The sequence below is a fragment of the Macrosteles quadrilineatus genome, unplaced genomic scaffold (genome assembly GCF_028750875.1).
Source record: "Macrosteles quadrilineatus isolate MER2022 unplaced genomic scaffold, UCM_ALF_1.0 Scaffold_1__1_contigs__length_201487025, whole genome shotgun sequence".
In the NCBI taxonomy this organism is placed as follows: Eukaryota; Metazoa; Arthropoda; class Insecta; order Hemiptera; family Cicadellidae; genus Macrosteles; species Macrosteles quadrilineatus.
Window position 1 is genome coordinate 186,031,736 of NW_026542594.1, and position 16,486 is coordinate 186,048,221.

The 16,486-nt window shown below is 36.1% G+C and overlaps 2 protein-coding genes across 2 annotated transcripts in view; both read left to right on the forward strand.

Annotated features, from left to right (window-relative positions):
• Positions 1-556: 556 nt before the first annotated feature.
• LOC129003284 (uncharacterized) lies at positions 557-2,655 on the forward strand. The gene is made up of 4 exons (XM_054431575.1): positions 557-706; positions 1,127-1,306; positions 2,010-2,070; positions 2,554-2,655. Exons 1-4 carry the CDS (start codon positions 567-569, stop codon positions 2,653-2,655), a joined length of 483 nt encoding a protein of 160 aa, XP_054287550.1. The 5' UTR covers positions 557-566.
• Positions 2,656-6,266: 3,611 nt separating this feature from the next.
• The window catches only part of LOC128991757 (adenosine receptor A2b), an 84,232-nt gene continuing 74,012 nt past the window's right edge, over positions 6,267-16,486 (forward strand). Inside the window, exon 1 of the mRNA XM_054414934.1 lies at positions 6,267-6,791. Within this exon, the coding sequence (XP_054270909.1) occupies positions 6,389-6,791 (403 nt within the window). The 5' untranslated portion in view covers positions 6,267-6,388. The remainder of the gene's footprint in view (positions 6,792-16,486) is intronic.

Here is a 16,486-nt window from a genome sequence, read left to right on the forward strand (position 1 = left end):
CTTATTTTTCTGTAATTTCAATTCAGTGAAATTACAAAAATGTATGTTTATTGATTTTTGTCAGTTGTGTATTTCCTAATAGTTTTTTTGCTGATGTTATGGTGAACATAATTTATCATAAATTTCTCACATATTTTTTATGAAAGTTGTCCATGTTCTAGTCAATTTTTGTTTTGTGACTTTCTATAGAAATCTTATTTGTGTTATTTTAATAGTTTTTTTTTAACAGAAATCTCTAGTAGACACCCTAGTATTTTTTAGGCTCTCAAGAGTTTGGAGGTTTTTTATAACCTTAAATTCACCTGTCAACATGGGACTTTAAAGCGTGTGAATGGGACAGCCTTGGAGGAACCGGCTCAGAAAAAGAATAAACTTCATTAATAATTAATGCCTCAACACCAGGACTTGTCTAGTGCACTACTCCTTCATTATCCAGGTAATCTAACTGAAATCATGTTTTGGAAACTTTCTTTGAAATTAAAACACAAGTGAAATCACATTGGACCTTACTCACCAATGTAAATCTGATAAGTGGGCCTTTGATAAGATGGAAAAGATTATAAGACATGTGGATAATCCCCATTCTATTGTCAATTAGTGTTTTGTCGTCTACGAATGTTGAGATTTATGATGTCCCAAGTGATGAGAAAACATCACCAAGATGGCTGGGCGATGTACTGGAAGACACGGACATCTCTCTTGCAAGGTGGGTACAGGTCAAATTAATTTGATCACAGAACACATAAATACAACCAGCCTCTCTTCAAGGTTAAATTTTGATCTTAAATATAAGAAAATATAAAATCTCTTGAGTTTTAGCTTTTTTTATTGTAAATATTTAAATTCAGTTTAATGCTCAGCAAAAATGAATAATGCTAACATTGACAAATAATACTGGCAAATCCATTCTCATAGTGTAGTAGTTTCAAGCATAACTTCTAGGTTGTAGCAAATTTCAGTTGCCGTTTTCAGCAGTTTTTTTTTATGGCTTTTATAAACTGTGAAGTGAAGACTTTGTAACGTTACTGATTGCCAACATGTTTTTTGAAGATTTGGGTTAATTTTTAATTTTAAAACAGGCTTGTAGTCCATTCAGTTTCAAATTACAATATAATTATTATTTCAGCTTGCTGTCACTGCCGGTGGACGGAGAGAGGGTAATGTTTGCTCTACAGTTTGTGTTGGGATACCAAGGTCTGTTAGAACGGCTTAGGGATGCGGCTCGAAGCCGAGACCCTCGCACTCTCCAGACCTTCAGACAACTAAAGCAGAGAGGCAAGTCTTTACAGCACAGGGTTTGGAAGATGTAAGCTTAGGAAATTACGTAAAAGCCACCTGTATGAAAATCAGTGTCTTGAGAAAAAATTCTGGTGTGACGGATTCTTTTTGTCTTAGTCTGGGACGTGTCAAAATGGTAAACAATCACTTCAGTACACAATGCAAAGCTTTCATCTGTACATAGCCTAAGAAATGACTCTGCAACTCTTTGTCTGTTGACATTTTATTTTTGTTTCATTTTAAATTAAATTTGAAAATCTAAACATCACTGTAAAAGTTCCTAGCCTAAAAAAAAACAATGTAATTTAATCCAAATAAACAACATAAAAGTATGTGTGTTTAGTAGTATGTGAAGCTGAGGAAGTAGAAGTATGTGTTTATTTATTGCTGTTATTTTATCACTACACAGATCAGAAGGTCTATGGAAAAGTTTCATTTTAGAAAAAAAAATAACATGAATGTATGTAAGGATGTAAAACATCTGCATTCTCAATGCCTTGCCTTGCATCTGTTATACTGTTACAAATGGTAAAATTAGTTTAAATCAAATCAGTTACACAGTAAAGACTTTGAAGAATAATTGATTTAAAACTATTATTTTCCATAACACTACCATGTGAATCTTTGATCATATTTCTTACGCACAAAAGTAGGACATTCACATGAATCCTTTGAAAAGTATTGTGTGTCAACTTGTAGTAGTGACTGTCTAACTTTGTTTTCTTTTTCAGAGTTCCGACCAATCTTCATGGATCAGTTGACAAGTTTAAGCATAAAACAGAAAGAGCTTGGGTGAGTTAAATCGATTTGGGATTCTTAAATAGACACGTTCTACTGGATGGACCATTGTACATTTATATAATAAGTAAGTAGGGTTTTTGGATTAGTATGATGGGTATTATTGAGTTTTGAGTTTGATTATTCATCAAGTTTATTCATATAATACATGGCGATATTGTTTTGCAGATGGAGTAACGAAGACATGGACACACTTCGTACTGCTGTACTTAAAATAAAAAAATTGATGGAAGAATTCAAGAGTGCCATCACGGATCAGTTGTTGTGACAAAACAAAATAATGAATAGAGAAGAAGAGTGAAGTTATGAAAGAATTTCATCAATGTACCAACTTCTTAAATTTGTACTATCAGGAATTTAATGTGTTAAATAGGAGTTTTAATATTTAACTATACACAGATCTTTGACAATATCAATAAGAAGTGGAAACTTTTTTTACAATATTGTGAGTTTCATTTTTGCTTCCTTTCTTGCCAGGGCCGTAGCGTAGGACAAGGGACCGCCTCGGAAGTGCCGACTTTGGGGGCGCCGCAGGTGCCATGGCAGAAACGGTACAGAAATTGGAAAAAGATATGTTAGATGTACATGTACATAGCGTAGAGATGTGCGTGCGGCTCGGTATTCGAGCCAAGCCAAGGCTAACTTTCAAGCTCGAGAGATCAAGCACCTAATAAAAAAATCGACCTCGAGGCGAGCTTTTACGACCGCAATGTTTTAACTATTTGCCGCGATCGCCTAACCTAAGTCCACCCTTAGTAAATCCACCGGCCTTCCCTCATTCCCTACAGTTCAGCCAAAACTTCTGTGTGCGCGAACAAATCGCCACTAGTACATTCGGGTACCAGCTATTGACAGTGCTAAGGGTGAGTGAGTAGCAAGACACAAATATTTTCAGAAATGTACCCCTGCTAACCCCATCGCCAAGAATCTGGTTGCGCGCACAGGTACTTTGGCCGAACTGTACCCAGGGACGCTCCATATAGGCTAGAATAGGACAGAGTAGGAAAAACATATCAGATAAATTAAACTGTGTGCTTTAGTTTATTCGCTCTATAATAATGTCATGTAAGTACTAGAAAATAATGTAAAATTGTATAATAATTGGTAAATAAATACTAGAGGTTTTGTATATGTAACTTTAAAAATGTATTTTTATAATTAGAACAAAACATAAACATGCTCCCTGTAGCAAAACATTGAGAAAGCTACATATTACAGTTGTGTAAAACTACATAACCAACAAAGGGTGTTCAGCCTATCAAAATTGAAAGTTAAAGGTTATATTTAGTGAACAATATTTCTATAGGACTACAATGATGTGTCTAAAATGTCATGAAAGGGTTTGCATTTCATATGTCAGTCTGTTATCAATGATTTATTTTTGACCATCAAGATTGGTGGTTTGACACATTGATTGGTTATTCAACTGAGTCTATTCACCCAATCATGCAGATTCAATAGCAATTCTCTATTATGTTTTTCTCTTGTACCAAATCAATTACTGCCACTAAAGAGAAATGTATGAAATTAATACAGTTATTTGTGAATTTGTAGTTAAAAAGAATGATATTGTTGGATTGAAAATATTTCTAAAGCATCTTAATAATCGTTTATTCAAAGTTTCATAACTAATAGGAATTTCATATGTCAACCCAATTCACACACAGTATAAAAAATTATTTGGCTCAACAAGTCTAGTACTCAGGTTCGCTGCTAGTCAAGTAACATTTTGGTTTTATTGACCTGTCATCTTTTTTCAAACCACTTTTTAAATAGATGAAACAGCTGGCGTTCTTACCTTAGGAAACATCTAACCATTGACATCAGATTTACTAGGTTACTCTACACAGTGTATAATAAAGTTCAATCAACCTTTATTGGCAAAAAAAGTTAAATTTATCATAACCGAAACAACGGACGAAGAGAGAGTTTATGTACAAGATCACGCTCATTTAAATTAGTTATTCGCAACAGGGTTATAATATAGAGAGTACAGGTGAAGACATTAATGATTTGGTTCTTTAAATCTACCTAGTGCAAAAATATTTACACATGTCTTATAGAGACTAAAATCAATTGCATTGCTTACTTTTCTCCCCCTATATAGAATATTATGGTGATAGTATTGTTTTAATCAAAATTTTAGAGTTAGAGTTTTGAGTGGATATATCTGTTTTGGGTCACTTTTCCCCACTATACATAGTATATGAAGAAAGTATTGGTTTCGTCAAAATTTTCATATTTGTTTTGAGTGGATATCTCCGTTTTGGGGCCCCTGAACCCAAAAAAGTGGTTTTGGAAGTGGTGTGTGTGTGTGTGTAGATGTGTACAGATCTACAGACCACACTGTCATTCGATTTTGATTAAATTTGGTACGTAGGTACTAATCCATTATATCTCCAGGGTTTTTTTTCATTTTTTCAAAAGATTTATTTTAATGGTGATTTGTCATTAAAATAACGGAAAAATCATATTTTCTCAAAAACTGCCTGAACAATTTTCATAAAAATTTTAGTATCATAGAGTCCTTCAAATTCTGAACAAAATAGTACAAATTCCATTTCCGTTAAAATTACGATTTTGAAGTCATTGTAACCTATGTTATTTCCCCATAAAAACAAAAAATTGTATTTTAGAAAAAAGGCCAGTTTTGATTAAAATTAGTGAGTTATGGTCCTTAAAATTTTGAACAAAATGGTACAGATCCCATTTCCGTAAAAAGCAAGGTTCAAAAGTTATTGTAACTTGTTTCATTTCCCATAAAAAAACCTATAAAATAACAAAATATTGGATTTTAGAAAAGCCGGGTTTGATTAATTAATGTGTTATGGTCATCCCTATGAATATCATAGTTACCGGCACCCATGCCAAAGGTTGTTTACAAGCTTATACAGTACATTTTATTTTTAAGTATCCATGGTTTATGTCCTCTTGCAATCAATCGGCTGTGTGACAGAATCTAAACTAATCTGAAAGTAAACTAGCAAATCTGTGATAATAATCAAAATAGTTGGACTCTGTGTGCAAATGTAAACAAACAATCTAAAATAGAAACAAATGTAACGGTTGACCATATTGTTGTAAAGTCATTCGATACAACCATTAAATTTAAGGTTGTGCCCTTAGAAGAGGGTTTATTGGAAAACTATTATTCCTAGGTATGTTTCAATCGGCCTTTAAATCGATTATGCGATTGATTGATCTCAGGAATTCCGGGTTTCTCGAAAGTTCAAAATCAAAGCGTTTTAACTATGATATCAGAAGTTTTTAGCATCAAATTTATGAAGAATGAAAAAATATTTACACGGACAGTAGGTAAATTTTTCGGCGATATTGGCTGCACTGGAGCGCTCGATTTGGCGGGAACGAGAACTAACTGTTGCTGTCAGTCAGTAGTTTCTGGCGCGTCGTGTCGTCTGCATCCCGGTTGTGTTAAACAGTGGAAAAGCGCCTCAACCGGGGTAGTGAGTTTTCCGCTATGATTTCAACGTACAAAAGTGGTGTTTATTTTACGTAATGTAAAAATATCAGCGTCAGTGAAAATCTCAAGCCTTTTAAATAACAAGTGAAACGGTAAAATATGAAACGATAGTCAGTGTATGTCTATGTATATGTTTACATATGTGCTCGGAATTACTGTTGAGTAACGAATACGAACAATAAGGTAGTTTTGACGTGCTTTCACAACATGCCTAGTTATCCTATCTTGACTAATTCTCTTTCTTGTAAGTTCGACTTGTAAACGCTATCTAATCAAACAGATTTTCAAAGGTGCATTAGACCGGAAAAACACTTACGTATACTGTATAGTGTAGTGTATACACCACTGTGCTACGGCTACGATATTGTTGACGAGCAGCAAATGATAAATATTTACAATTAACTACATCTTGTACGTGTATCACAACTTGTCTATTTGTCTAACACTTGTTGGGTCGAATTGTTTAAACTATTTCTTACCAAATAGATTGTCATAAGTGTATTTACCTTGTAAAAGTTCAAATACAGTTCAAATAACTGTATGTTTAACCCACTAAAAGTTCGAGATACCCCCAAGTCAAGTATCAATTTTCAATGCGTATCAGTATTTATCGTGACTGAGGCAAAATTTTGAATAACCTTTTGTGTAAGGAATCCATAGACTAAGGGGAATATATTGCCGAGTGAGACATACATTCTGAAACTTTTAATCTAAATTAAAAAGGGTGAATAGGTTTACCCACGTTACACCTTTTATCGCAATAACATGTGAGGTGCTGCAGAGTTCTGTGGACATGACGCGTGTATTGTGTCCGACATGGGGTGATTGACGATGAGTGTCATGTCTAACGTGACATCAGCCGAGGTGGACGTGGACGGGGTGAATCTACCCTACACGGTGTGCGAGGTGGTGGTGGCGGTCGTCGCCGTGGTCGGGAACCTCCTGGTGATCCTGGCGTTTCGCAGGGAACGTCGCCTCCGCCGCAGGACTAACTACTACATCGTCAGCCTCGCCAGTGCCGATCTGCTGGTAGGCTTGCTGGGTATCCCGTGCGCTCTGCTGGCCTCTGTGGGTCTGCCCAAGCACAAGCACGCGTGTCTGTTCACCGTGTCGCTGCTGGTCGTGTTGTGTACGATCTCCATATTTTGTTTGGTCGCCGTCAGCGTGGACCGCTACTGGGCCATTCTGCATCCCATGGGGTACTCGAGGAACGTCCGCACTAAGACTGCGATAGGTGGGTGTCGAGTTCGTGCGTTTCTTGGTGAAGCCTGGGGGGTAGGGGGTTAGAGTGGCTCAAAACCGGTTTTGTAGGGGCTTCAACCCTACCACCAGGCTTCACCAGGAAACTCACGAGCTCTAGCATGTTTTGTATCTTGTGGTTAGGTTAGTTGAATCATTTATTGTCATTAGGCACTGGCAGTAATGCAATAGACGGTTTTACAGACCGCAGTGTATACAGACAAGATTTTTAGGATTAGAAATTGTTCGGAAATAATTATAGGACACGATGGTTTTGAATTTGAAAACCTTCCTGGCCTTAAGGCTATTAACTGAGTACGTAGGTGGTCGGAAGGGGTGCGTTTGAGGGATTGGCTTGGTTCAATTAGATCGGTTCGTCTTTTAAATGTATTTTTTGCATAGATGACCAAAGCCAAAACAACAATAGTCTAAAAACACTAAAAAAATGCAAGCTCTCATTTGGTTAAAACTGTTTAGTTTAGTTAAACGTCCTAACGACCTCTTTTCCTATTGCAACATAAGATGAACTTTGCGTTTGTTTCATATTCTGCAGTCATGGGGTGCGTTGTTAACTGAAGTTTTAAGTTTAAGAAAGTGAGCTCTATGTATTTAATATTTTTGGGGATAACCATAGACAAAGTAATACCATGTCTATTGTCTGTGGTGAGGACTTAGTTCGAACATGACCCAGTAGAGAGCGGCATTATTTAATGGTATTTTCCAACGGTCTTTCAGTGGTCAGTCTGTATGGTCTATTGTCTGTGGTATAACGCAGAACATGCGACAGTATACAGTTTGAAGTTAGTTAAATTACAAGAAACAAATGCCTACACAATACAACGCCAACGCCACAGGTAAACAATCCTGAAAGAAACATGTCTTGAACCAGTCAGGAGATAAAATTTAAGGAGTATGTCAAATGCTGGCTTGCTTGCTATCGATTTTGACCACTTACAGCAGTAATGTGCGTGTAATGGTACACATGGTGAAGGACTATAGTAGCCTCGGGACGCCGCGCCGATTAATGGCCACAAGTATCCGCAATATCCAATCCGAATTGTAGCTATGTATCTATTAAGAGACATCAAAGTAATTGTGGTAGAACTTTCACTTGAGTTTCTGAATTGTTAAAATTCCAAAGCTGACCTATATTTTAGATTCAAGTGAATATCGCGGTGAATAGTTTTTTCGTTTGTTTCTGTTTTTGTGATAAATTGGGTTTATTTGGGGTTTTTGATGTTTTGTTTTGACGCTTTTACAAGGGACTGAAGAAGGATACGGAAGAGGGAGATAATGTAATTTGACTCTGGTAGAACTTGTCTCGACACAGAGAAGTAAAGGTACAGCTAAAAGTGGTTTGGCAACTATGTAAACTGCTGAATGGAAAAATAGCATTGGCTTGGATCAGTGCAAATATACTTCTCATCCTATAAGGCCTATTAAAATAATCTGAAGACCGTTTTGGTGTTTTGATAATATATTGATTACGTTTGAGTGTGCCGGTACGGCTGGTACTGATTAATATAGTTCCCTCTTATTTTTCGATTTGTTCTTAAAACCTTTCTCAGCTGGTTCGTAAGGATGATTTAAATCTACATGGGCGTACTCTGTTTCATTTTCATGTATAGTATGCATTCTATAATATTACGTTCTGGGAATAAGACAAAAAAACATAAATACAGTTGAAAAATTTTTCAAAGTTCCACCGAGATTGGATTGATTAAATTGCATAAATGACTATCAAACAGACAGAAGCATTTCATTTTATGTTTGTACACTATCTGTTACTGTTGGTTATTTCCATCGGTTAACACTAATATGTTACAGGCGAGTGAGAAGCCATTGATTAGATTGTTTGTATTGTTGGTCATTTACGTTTCCTACACTGAAGAACCCTTGTAACTGTTATACACGTTAGTTACGTTTTACAAACCTCAATATCCGTTTTACAAAATGTTATCAAAAAGAGATTCCATTAGTATCTTATATACGCATAAAACTAAATTTGTATCATGGATGTTTGCTCTTATTTATCAAACCATCCGATTGAAACGAAATATTGGAAAATAGTTCTACTATTTTCAAAGCATGCTTGGGAAGTTTTCTGTCTTATCTCCGTTTCGATATCAATCTATGGCTATTAGAGTGGTTTGTATTCATATAGTAGGCCCAACCCCTAGGACGTTTCAAGTAACCGTGTTTGTGTTTTGTGTTAAGCTTATATGAATCACTTATATGGTTTGCCATGTATACAAGAGCACCATTACGTTAGTTTTGTTTTCATTTTATGTTCGTTTACTTAAAACAACCACACACCTAATTAATACAAAGAAAATTGAAAACTTGCGCGATAAGTGATTTCAGCAAGTTTGAAAAAAAACTATAATAGTATAATGTGACTTGCTGTTTTCATTACAGCTTTAAATTGATTTTGCGGTATTTACTTTTTAAAAACGTATTGCACTGCAAATAAATGATCAATCTACGGTCAAAATCCGTTGGTTGCCCGAAACCCCTTTAAGCAAGTTGGGTCAGGTTGTATTATTAGGGTAGCATAGTAATTTCATTCGACGTGTATTAATACTTTCGAGTACGAAGAAGAAAAATAACGTTAAAGAATTAGGTGCAGAATTAAAGAAGTGAGTATCTATGTATTTTCAACTAATTATAATGCTACAATATAATTATTATCAAAATGTAAATATACACAATTTGACCTTACATCGGAGCTACATCACTCACAATACATGTTGAGGTCCCTTATGTCAGTCAGATCGTACCTTGTAGTTGCTCATGTGACTATTAGCATGCAATTGCCCACTCATTTTCCTACAAACATAGATTCAGTTTTCCTCCAAGTTTATCCTGTATCCTGCGTGTTATGTGGTATTATGGTGTTAGCCTGTCTGCAGCTGGGGTGTTGCGAAGGAAGCATTCAGCACGAGTCTATTGTGGCTCAGTTGTAGACCCATTACTTCATTAGGATGATGGCTTGATGATACTGCCAGGACATCAGGACCAGGTACTTTCATGGTCAAGCTCGCCACATTGCGAGATCACAACGAATTGCCTACGTACCACTGAAATATCTCCATAGAAGTTCACGTGAACTCTACTTGGTGATATATAAATTCTTAATGAGAACTCTGGAGAAGTAGGGGCACACTATTATGAAGATGGGGAGAGCTATGGTTGAGACATTCGCATTTTATGGTGGACATTGTGAAGGTATTTCGATCAACGAAGATAGAGGAAAATGTGAAGGTAACGGGAAAAATGCGAAGAAAAAATATAACTGTGCTGGTAGGAAGAAAGTTAAGGAGGTAGAGAAAATATCATGACAGAATGAATAAAATTTTTAATGGTAAGGGAATTTAATGAAGATATAGGTAGCTTGTTGTGACGGTAGGACAAGTTTGGTAAAAGTAGGAATACAATTATTGAGGCAGGGAGAATATTATGAAGTAATGGATACAGTTGTGGTGGTATAGGAGAACGAACTGAATTGTAGGTTGTTGTGAACGTCGGACACGTGTAGTGAAGATGTGGAACGAGGTGTGGATAATAAAATATAATTTTGGAGCTTGGGAGAATTTTGTAGCAGAAATGCGTTGAGGTAGGGAGGAAATTTTGCATGAAAATCAAACTTTGGTTGTACAGAGAGAGCTTGGTTAAGGTAAAGAGAATTATTGCGAAGCTAAGAAGATTTTGTTGTCTCCAGAGGACGTATTTTAATCCTTTTCTTTGGCTGGCAACTTGATAATAGTAAAACAGCGAACATGTGACTTCTGTGGATATCGAATGATGAAATATAAACTTGTTAACTGTTATTTATCTCGAGTTCTTTTACTTAAGCTTCAATGTCGGGTATGAACAAGAAAATATTTCTTTTTACAAATTACTCTTTTATGTCATAACGAGCGTTAGTCTAACAGGTCGTACATTGCTGAGAAATTTACCAATTAAAAGGTTACTCGACACTCGGGTGGGGGGGGGGGGGGTGAAGCGGTTATAAATGTGCTCCAGCGTTGGTTTTACAGCATAAATACAAACAGTTGAAACGCGATCAACACTTTTTCCCCTGAATGTGAATAAATGTTCGAATAAAACTGTGAAATTGTCAAATATACGCGAAACTTGTTGGCAAGTGTCTTGATTTTAGTTGCAAGTAGGCATTTAATCCTAATGTAAGATCTGAAGATTTATTTTATGCGTGTTATATATATGGTTACGTTTTAGCGTGCAGACGTCGATACGGGGTTCTCTTATTTTATGATGCGTTATTTCAGTGGCAAATTTTGCTTTAGTTAGTAAATACATCTTTTTATAGTTAGACTTAGGAAGGGTTTATTAGAGATGTTTGAAAGAAATAACTAACGTCGAAACGCACTCTGTTTAAACTCAATGGAAACATACCTTGAACTTAAAGCTGATCAAGAGGAAAATTCAATTTGATGTAAAATGCGATTTTGTAATGGGACAGACATATTTTAAACTGTCTTCACCAAATCCATAGGATAGTAAACCCTAAAGATACTATGTACAAGCTAAGGTTATAAATTCCCTGTTATCCGTTGACAATCACGTTTTCACATACCGGTTTGTAGAAAAATGCATCACAACAATTTCACTTTGTAAAAAAATATAGATTATGTCACAATAGTGAACATTCTTTACGAAATCTTAAATACTCGTAATTTTGTGAGTTTATTTGACGGTAAATAGGAAGTAAAAATTGGGTGTTGAGAAAGGTAAAACGTTGTCAAAAGTCATACAAATCAAACAATTTGGGAAGTCAGTCAAGTAATAAGAAGCGTTGTGCGTGAAGGGGAGAACAGCTGATTTGGTGCAAGTGAAGTGTGAAGTGTAAAATGAAGAAGTTTGTCTGAGATAGATAAGGCAGGGAAGACGTCTGGACCATCTGTCTTAGGCTGCGTTTACATTGGAGGCACGCTTGGGCAAGTAAAATGGCGGCGCACGCTTGGCCAAGCTTGCCCTTTGAAACAAAATTGTAGCAGATTACTGGAAACCGGTGGCGACTTGACCAGTGGTGGTTACAGTGCTCGCCACTAGCAAGCGCACGCTGGGACAAGCTTGCGCTTCTCAAATCACGAAACAAAAATATTTGTTTCTACAAGCAAGCGTGCCTCAGTTTGTTGTGGTTCACCGACACAGTAGCATCGGTTGTGTCTGTTGGTAAAGTGTTTATAGTTGTTCAGCATGGATACGGAGGTGTTGATTGATGCTGTTCGTGAAAGAAGACCAATTATATAGGATAAATTAGTTTCAGGCTACAACCAGGGTTCCCATCGCCTAATTAATGATTGTAATTAATGTATTTTTCCACCAGATTTTAGTGATTATTTTATTTCTTGAACAGTGGAAAATAACACAGTAATAATTTGTTTTTATTCACAACATAATGTAATAAATGTAATAACACACACCCTTGTTTTAATCATAAAGAAAAATAATTTTAATTACTTTATGACTTGTAATGCAATTATCTGTCAAAATTAAATTGTTTTCTCCTAAACTTAATTGCCTTCATTATGTACTACAATAGACCCTACCAATAAGGTAAATAATTCATTAACAATAATGGTAGCACAAGTGTAAATATATTTGATTAAATTACGCAAGTCGTAGGCTTATTTGAATTGTTAGCAATAACTACTACAATAATACTGTACATAATGAATGCCCTTTCAATTACCTTAACGTAACCATCAGCTTTTCTTCGGGAGAGATACACTTCCTGAAGTTGGAATGCTTTTCAATATTTGGTGTTATTCTCTCTAAAATGTAGTAAAATGTTTCTGGCATCATTCTAAAATATTCATAAAACTTATCTGGCTATTGCAGAAGATCAGCAAAAATCCGGGCATACTCCCTTCCTTCTTCTCGATCCATAAAAAAATCATTTACCCATTCCCCCCTTACTCGTTTAGAGTCTAATAATAATAAAAACTTTTCAACTCCATTCTCTAGCACAATATCCTCATCGTCTAACATGTCAATTTTGACTGTACTGTCCTGCTGAGATTAGTGGCACTTGCGCTTGGTTGCTCGTAGTATAACCACAACTTCGGGCACGGCACGCTTGCGCAAGCGTGTGCTACCATTTTACTTGCCCAAGCGTGCTTCCAATGTAAACGCAGCCTTAAGTTCTCTGTACACTCTGAGTGTAGTATTGTGCGATGCTTTGTGTATTGTATCCCGTTCCAAAGAAAATAACTGTTACATCAGTGAAATTTAATTATAAAAGTTTTTGTTTGAAGAACTTTATTGCAATTGAACTGAAATAGTGGAAGGTGTGTTTAGCATATGGTGCGTAATTAATGTTTTAATATTGAGTTATACATTCCTTCTATCAATTAGTCGCAAAGTTCTACAGTATATAATTATGTTTTCGACCTTTTGTTACCGATTGATGCTGTGTTCTTCAGTTATGCTTGATAAAAAAATATATTCCAAATAATTCTTTGCTGATAACAGTAGCTCAAATCTTCGGTGGCTTGATTGAACCTTTGTGTAAATTTTCTTTCCAACTCTGCCTATAACTAATATGAGAATGGGATGTTTAGTTTTATTATGTACGTGGTCAAAATTAAAATTCAGGCATATAATAAACAAATTATTCAACATATCAAATTATGCACCTGGACCTTTCAGTGAATTCAATTTATACACGAGTATATTGTGGTGAGAATTTTCTTAATTACTTTCCACCGACCCTTCCTCCGACGTAACAACGTAATTAATTTCTTCCATAATAACTAGAGTTCTTGTCTTAAAAAAAGATTAAAATAATTTCGTTATGGTTTTAGCGGGGAGAGATTCTCCCAGGGTGGTTCTCCTCGACATTGAATATTTTCATTTTTTATTTGCTAGATGTGTAGCTTATTGTAAACCCACTAAATCTGACAATAATATGGTAGCTAATCATTGGCGATTGTTGGGATTTGAACACTTGTTTCTAGGACTGCCTCTTGCATGTAACATAGTTTTTGCTATTCTATAACTATTCATCTAAAAACCAATGTGCAAAATATTTTTTGCGTCACAATTGTGGACGTCTGGCTAGCACGCTGGCTAGTCGTAGAAAAACGGGAGAAGGGCTCAAATAAAGGTATAATTTAGTGCCGACGGGAAAAAATTCTCATTTGGTGCTAATTGGAACTATTTTATTGCATGTGTAGTTTTCGCAAACAATATAAGAAACTGTAAGACAATTACAATGCGTTTGTAAGCGATTGGATTTAGAGTTGTTTACGTTTGTCACACACTGCATCATATTCATAAGTCACAGGTGTTCTAACAACACTTTATATTTTTTACTAAACAAAATTTTCAAGAATACAGTATTTGTATGGATTGAGGAGAATTTTACGCGTCTTCATATTCAGCGATTACGACGCGAGCTAGAACCAATACAATCGGCAATCAGTGCTATACAACTTCGGCACACACGATCTATTCATATGGATATCACACGACCTACCGCACGTTATATACTGTCACTATTATTCACCCCTGTCGCTGCAAACCTACACACGAGTCTATAGTTCGTCATTTAGGCCTACAGACAAATAAATAATGTACATTTCAAATTCTAGTTATTTCCAAAATATTCTAGATATGGCTTGAAACGAAGGACAATTTCCAAGCGAGGAAAAAAATTACGCTCGATGGATACTAGGTCTAGATGAGGCTACAGCTTATGAACCGAACCACCCGGTCGCAGCATTATCACATACGTTACCTCCATCGTGTGCTCCCGCTATCTCCGCGTTCCGCCACCTCCGAACCTAAATCTGTCCCGCCACCTCCGAATTCTTCAGTGACCCTTATAATCCCGTCATTGCCTGCGTTGGTAGCTGTTATTGCATCCACGGCTGCGAAGCCCCGTGGATGGAAGATTTATTGAAAATTTAACCCGTGGGTTAGGTTAAGTTAGGTTAGGTTAGGCTAGGATAGGTGAGGTTAGGTTAGGACGGAAAGTCTTAACGCAGGTAGTAACAGAGGATTATAGGGGTCACTCTGAAATTCGGAGGTGGCGGGACACGGAGGTGGCGGGACGCGTAGATAGCGGGAGGTAACCACATCCATTGGTGATTGAGAAGATTTAAACCCAACTCTAAAGACTGGAGTCACGCGGTCCATCACTAGCCGATCCAAGCCTCTCTAGTCTCTATAGTCGATATAATATTCCCAATATGAACTACGGATGATGACTACTAAACACAATGCTGCAATGAACAAGTTTAATGGGATCAAGTCGAAAACTTAGTTTTGTAAGTGTATTACTTTGGTAGCCGGAATTTACCAGCTTTGTGTAATCGATACACTGATGAACTCGGAATGATCACTTGTTGAATCAATACGATTAGTTCAGTTTAATCAAAGATTGTTCAACAGTTTGTACTTGATCTTGTAACGGGTTTTGTTCACTCTTGCCTCAGGCTATTGCTCTTATCTTGCTTTGCTTTGTGTGTTTCTACACTACACATTCCAGGAACGAAAGTTTAACAATGTTCTTAACGACTTGTAATGTGGCTACTAATCTTTTACTAGTACTCGTGCTTTGCAACGAGGTAGTGTAAACAGAGTTAGCTTTAAAGAAGGACAATACAGGGTGTCCGGTCATAAGTGTTAAACAACATTTTGCATCAAACTACATGGCAAAGGAGATAGAATGACGCACATTTGAAGTTTCCAACTTCAACCGTTCGGGAATAACAAATAAATTAAGATTTTTCAATAGTTATTAAAGTTGTTATAAAAAAGGTTATATAACTCTGTTAAAAACGTACTTATCGTTAATTTCAATGTCATTTTCAGAATCCTCACAAAATTTTAAATAGAAATAATACATAATCGTTGGGGTATGGGAAAAAATTCAATCTAAATTTCTTCGTTAAAGAGAATATTTTTAATATCGACGGAAATTTAAATAACATTCAGAGCTTTATTTCTAGGTTGCCGAGTTCCGCTGAGGTTATCGAATATTACAAAAAAATTCCTTATTTAATGGACTTACCATTCCCCAACGATTATGTACTATTTATATCAAAAATTTTGTGAGGATTCTGAAAATGACATTAAAATTAAGTAATATAACTATTTTCATAACGACTACAATCATTTTTGAAAGATCGTAATTTATTTTTTATTCTCTAACGGTTGGGAACATAAAATTAGTGTCATTCTGTCGCCATTGCCATGTAGTTTGATGGAAAATTTTATTTAACACTTATGACCGGACACCTTGTATATTTTCCCCCTAAAAGCCATTAAATAAGTACTAGAACTCATTTTAATGTGTACTTTATATGTGTAGAGTGCGTTTTGGTGTTCGCCATTTATTTCTTAGTATTTAACTTTGAAACTATTTGTAAAATATTCCTTGTCCTCTGGCGTTGCAACCAAAAATTCGCATGAACTGCAACTAGGAGTGAATTAGGCTAAACATTGTAAATGGGCCTATATCTGATACCGTAACATTTAGTTGCTCAGCGTTCTCAACCGTAATTATAATCCATGACATATTGAATTCTCTGACTCTGTCAGTGTTGACCTAGCAACGTATACAAGAGGGTAGCAAGTTGCACCTTGAAGGGGTTGTAGGGTTGTAACCCGGTTTTCGCGGCGCAAGGTTGGCAATGCTGCGTGATAGCGTGGCAGACA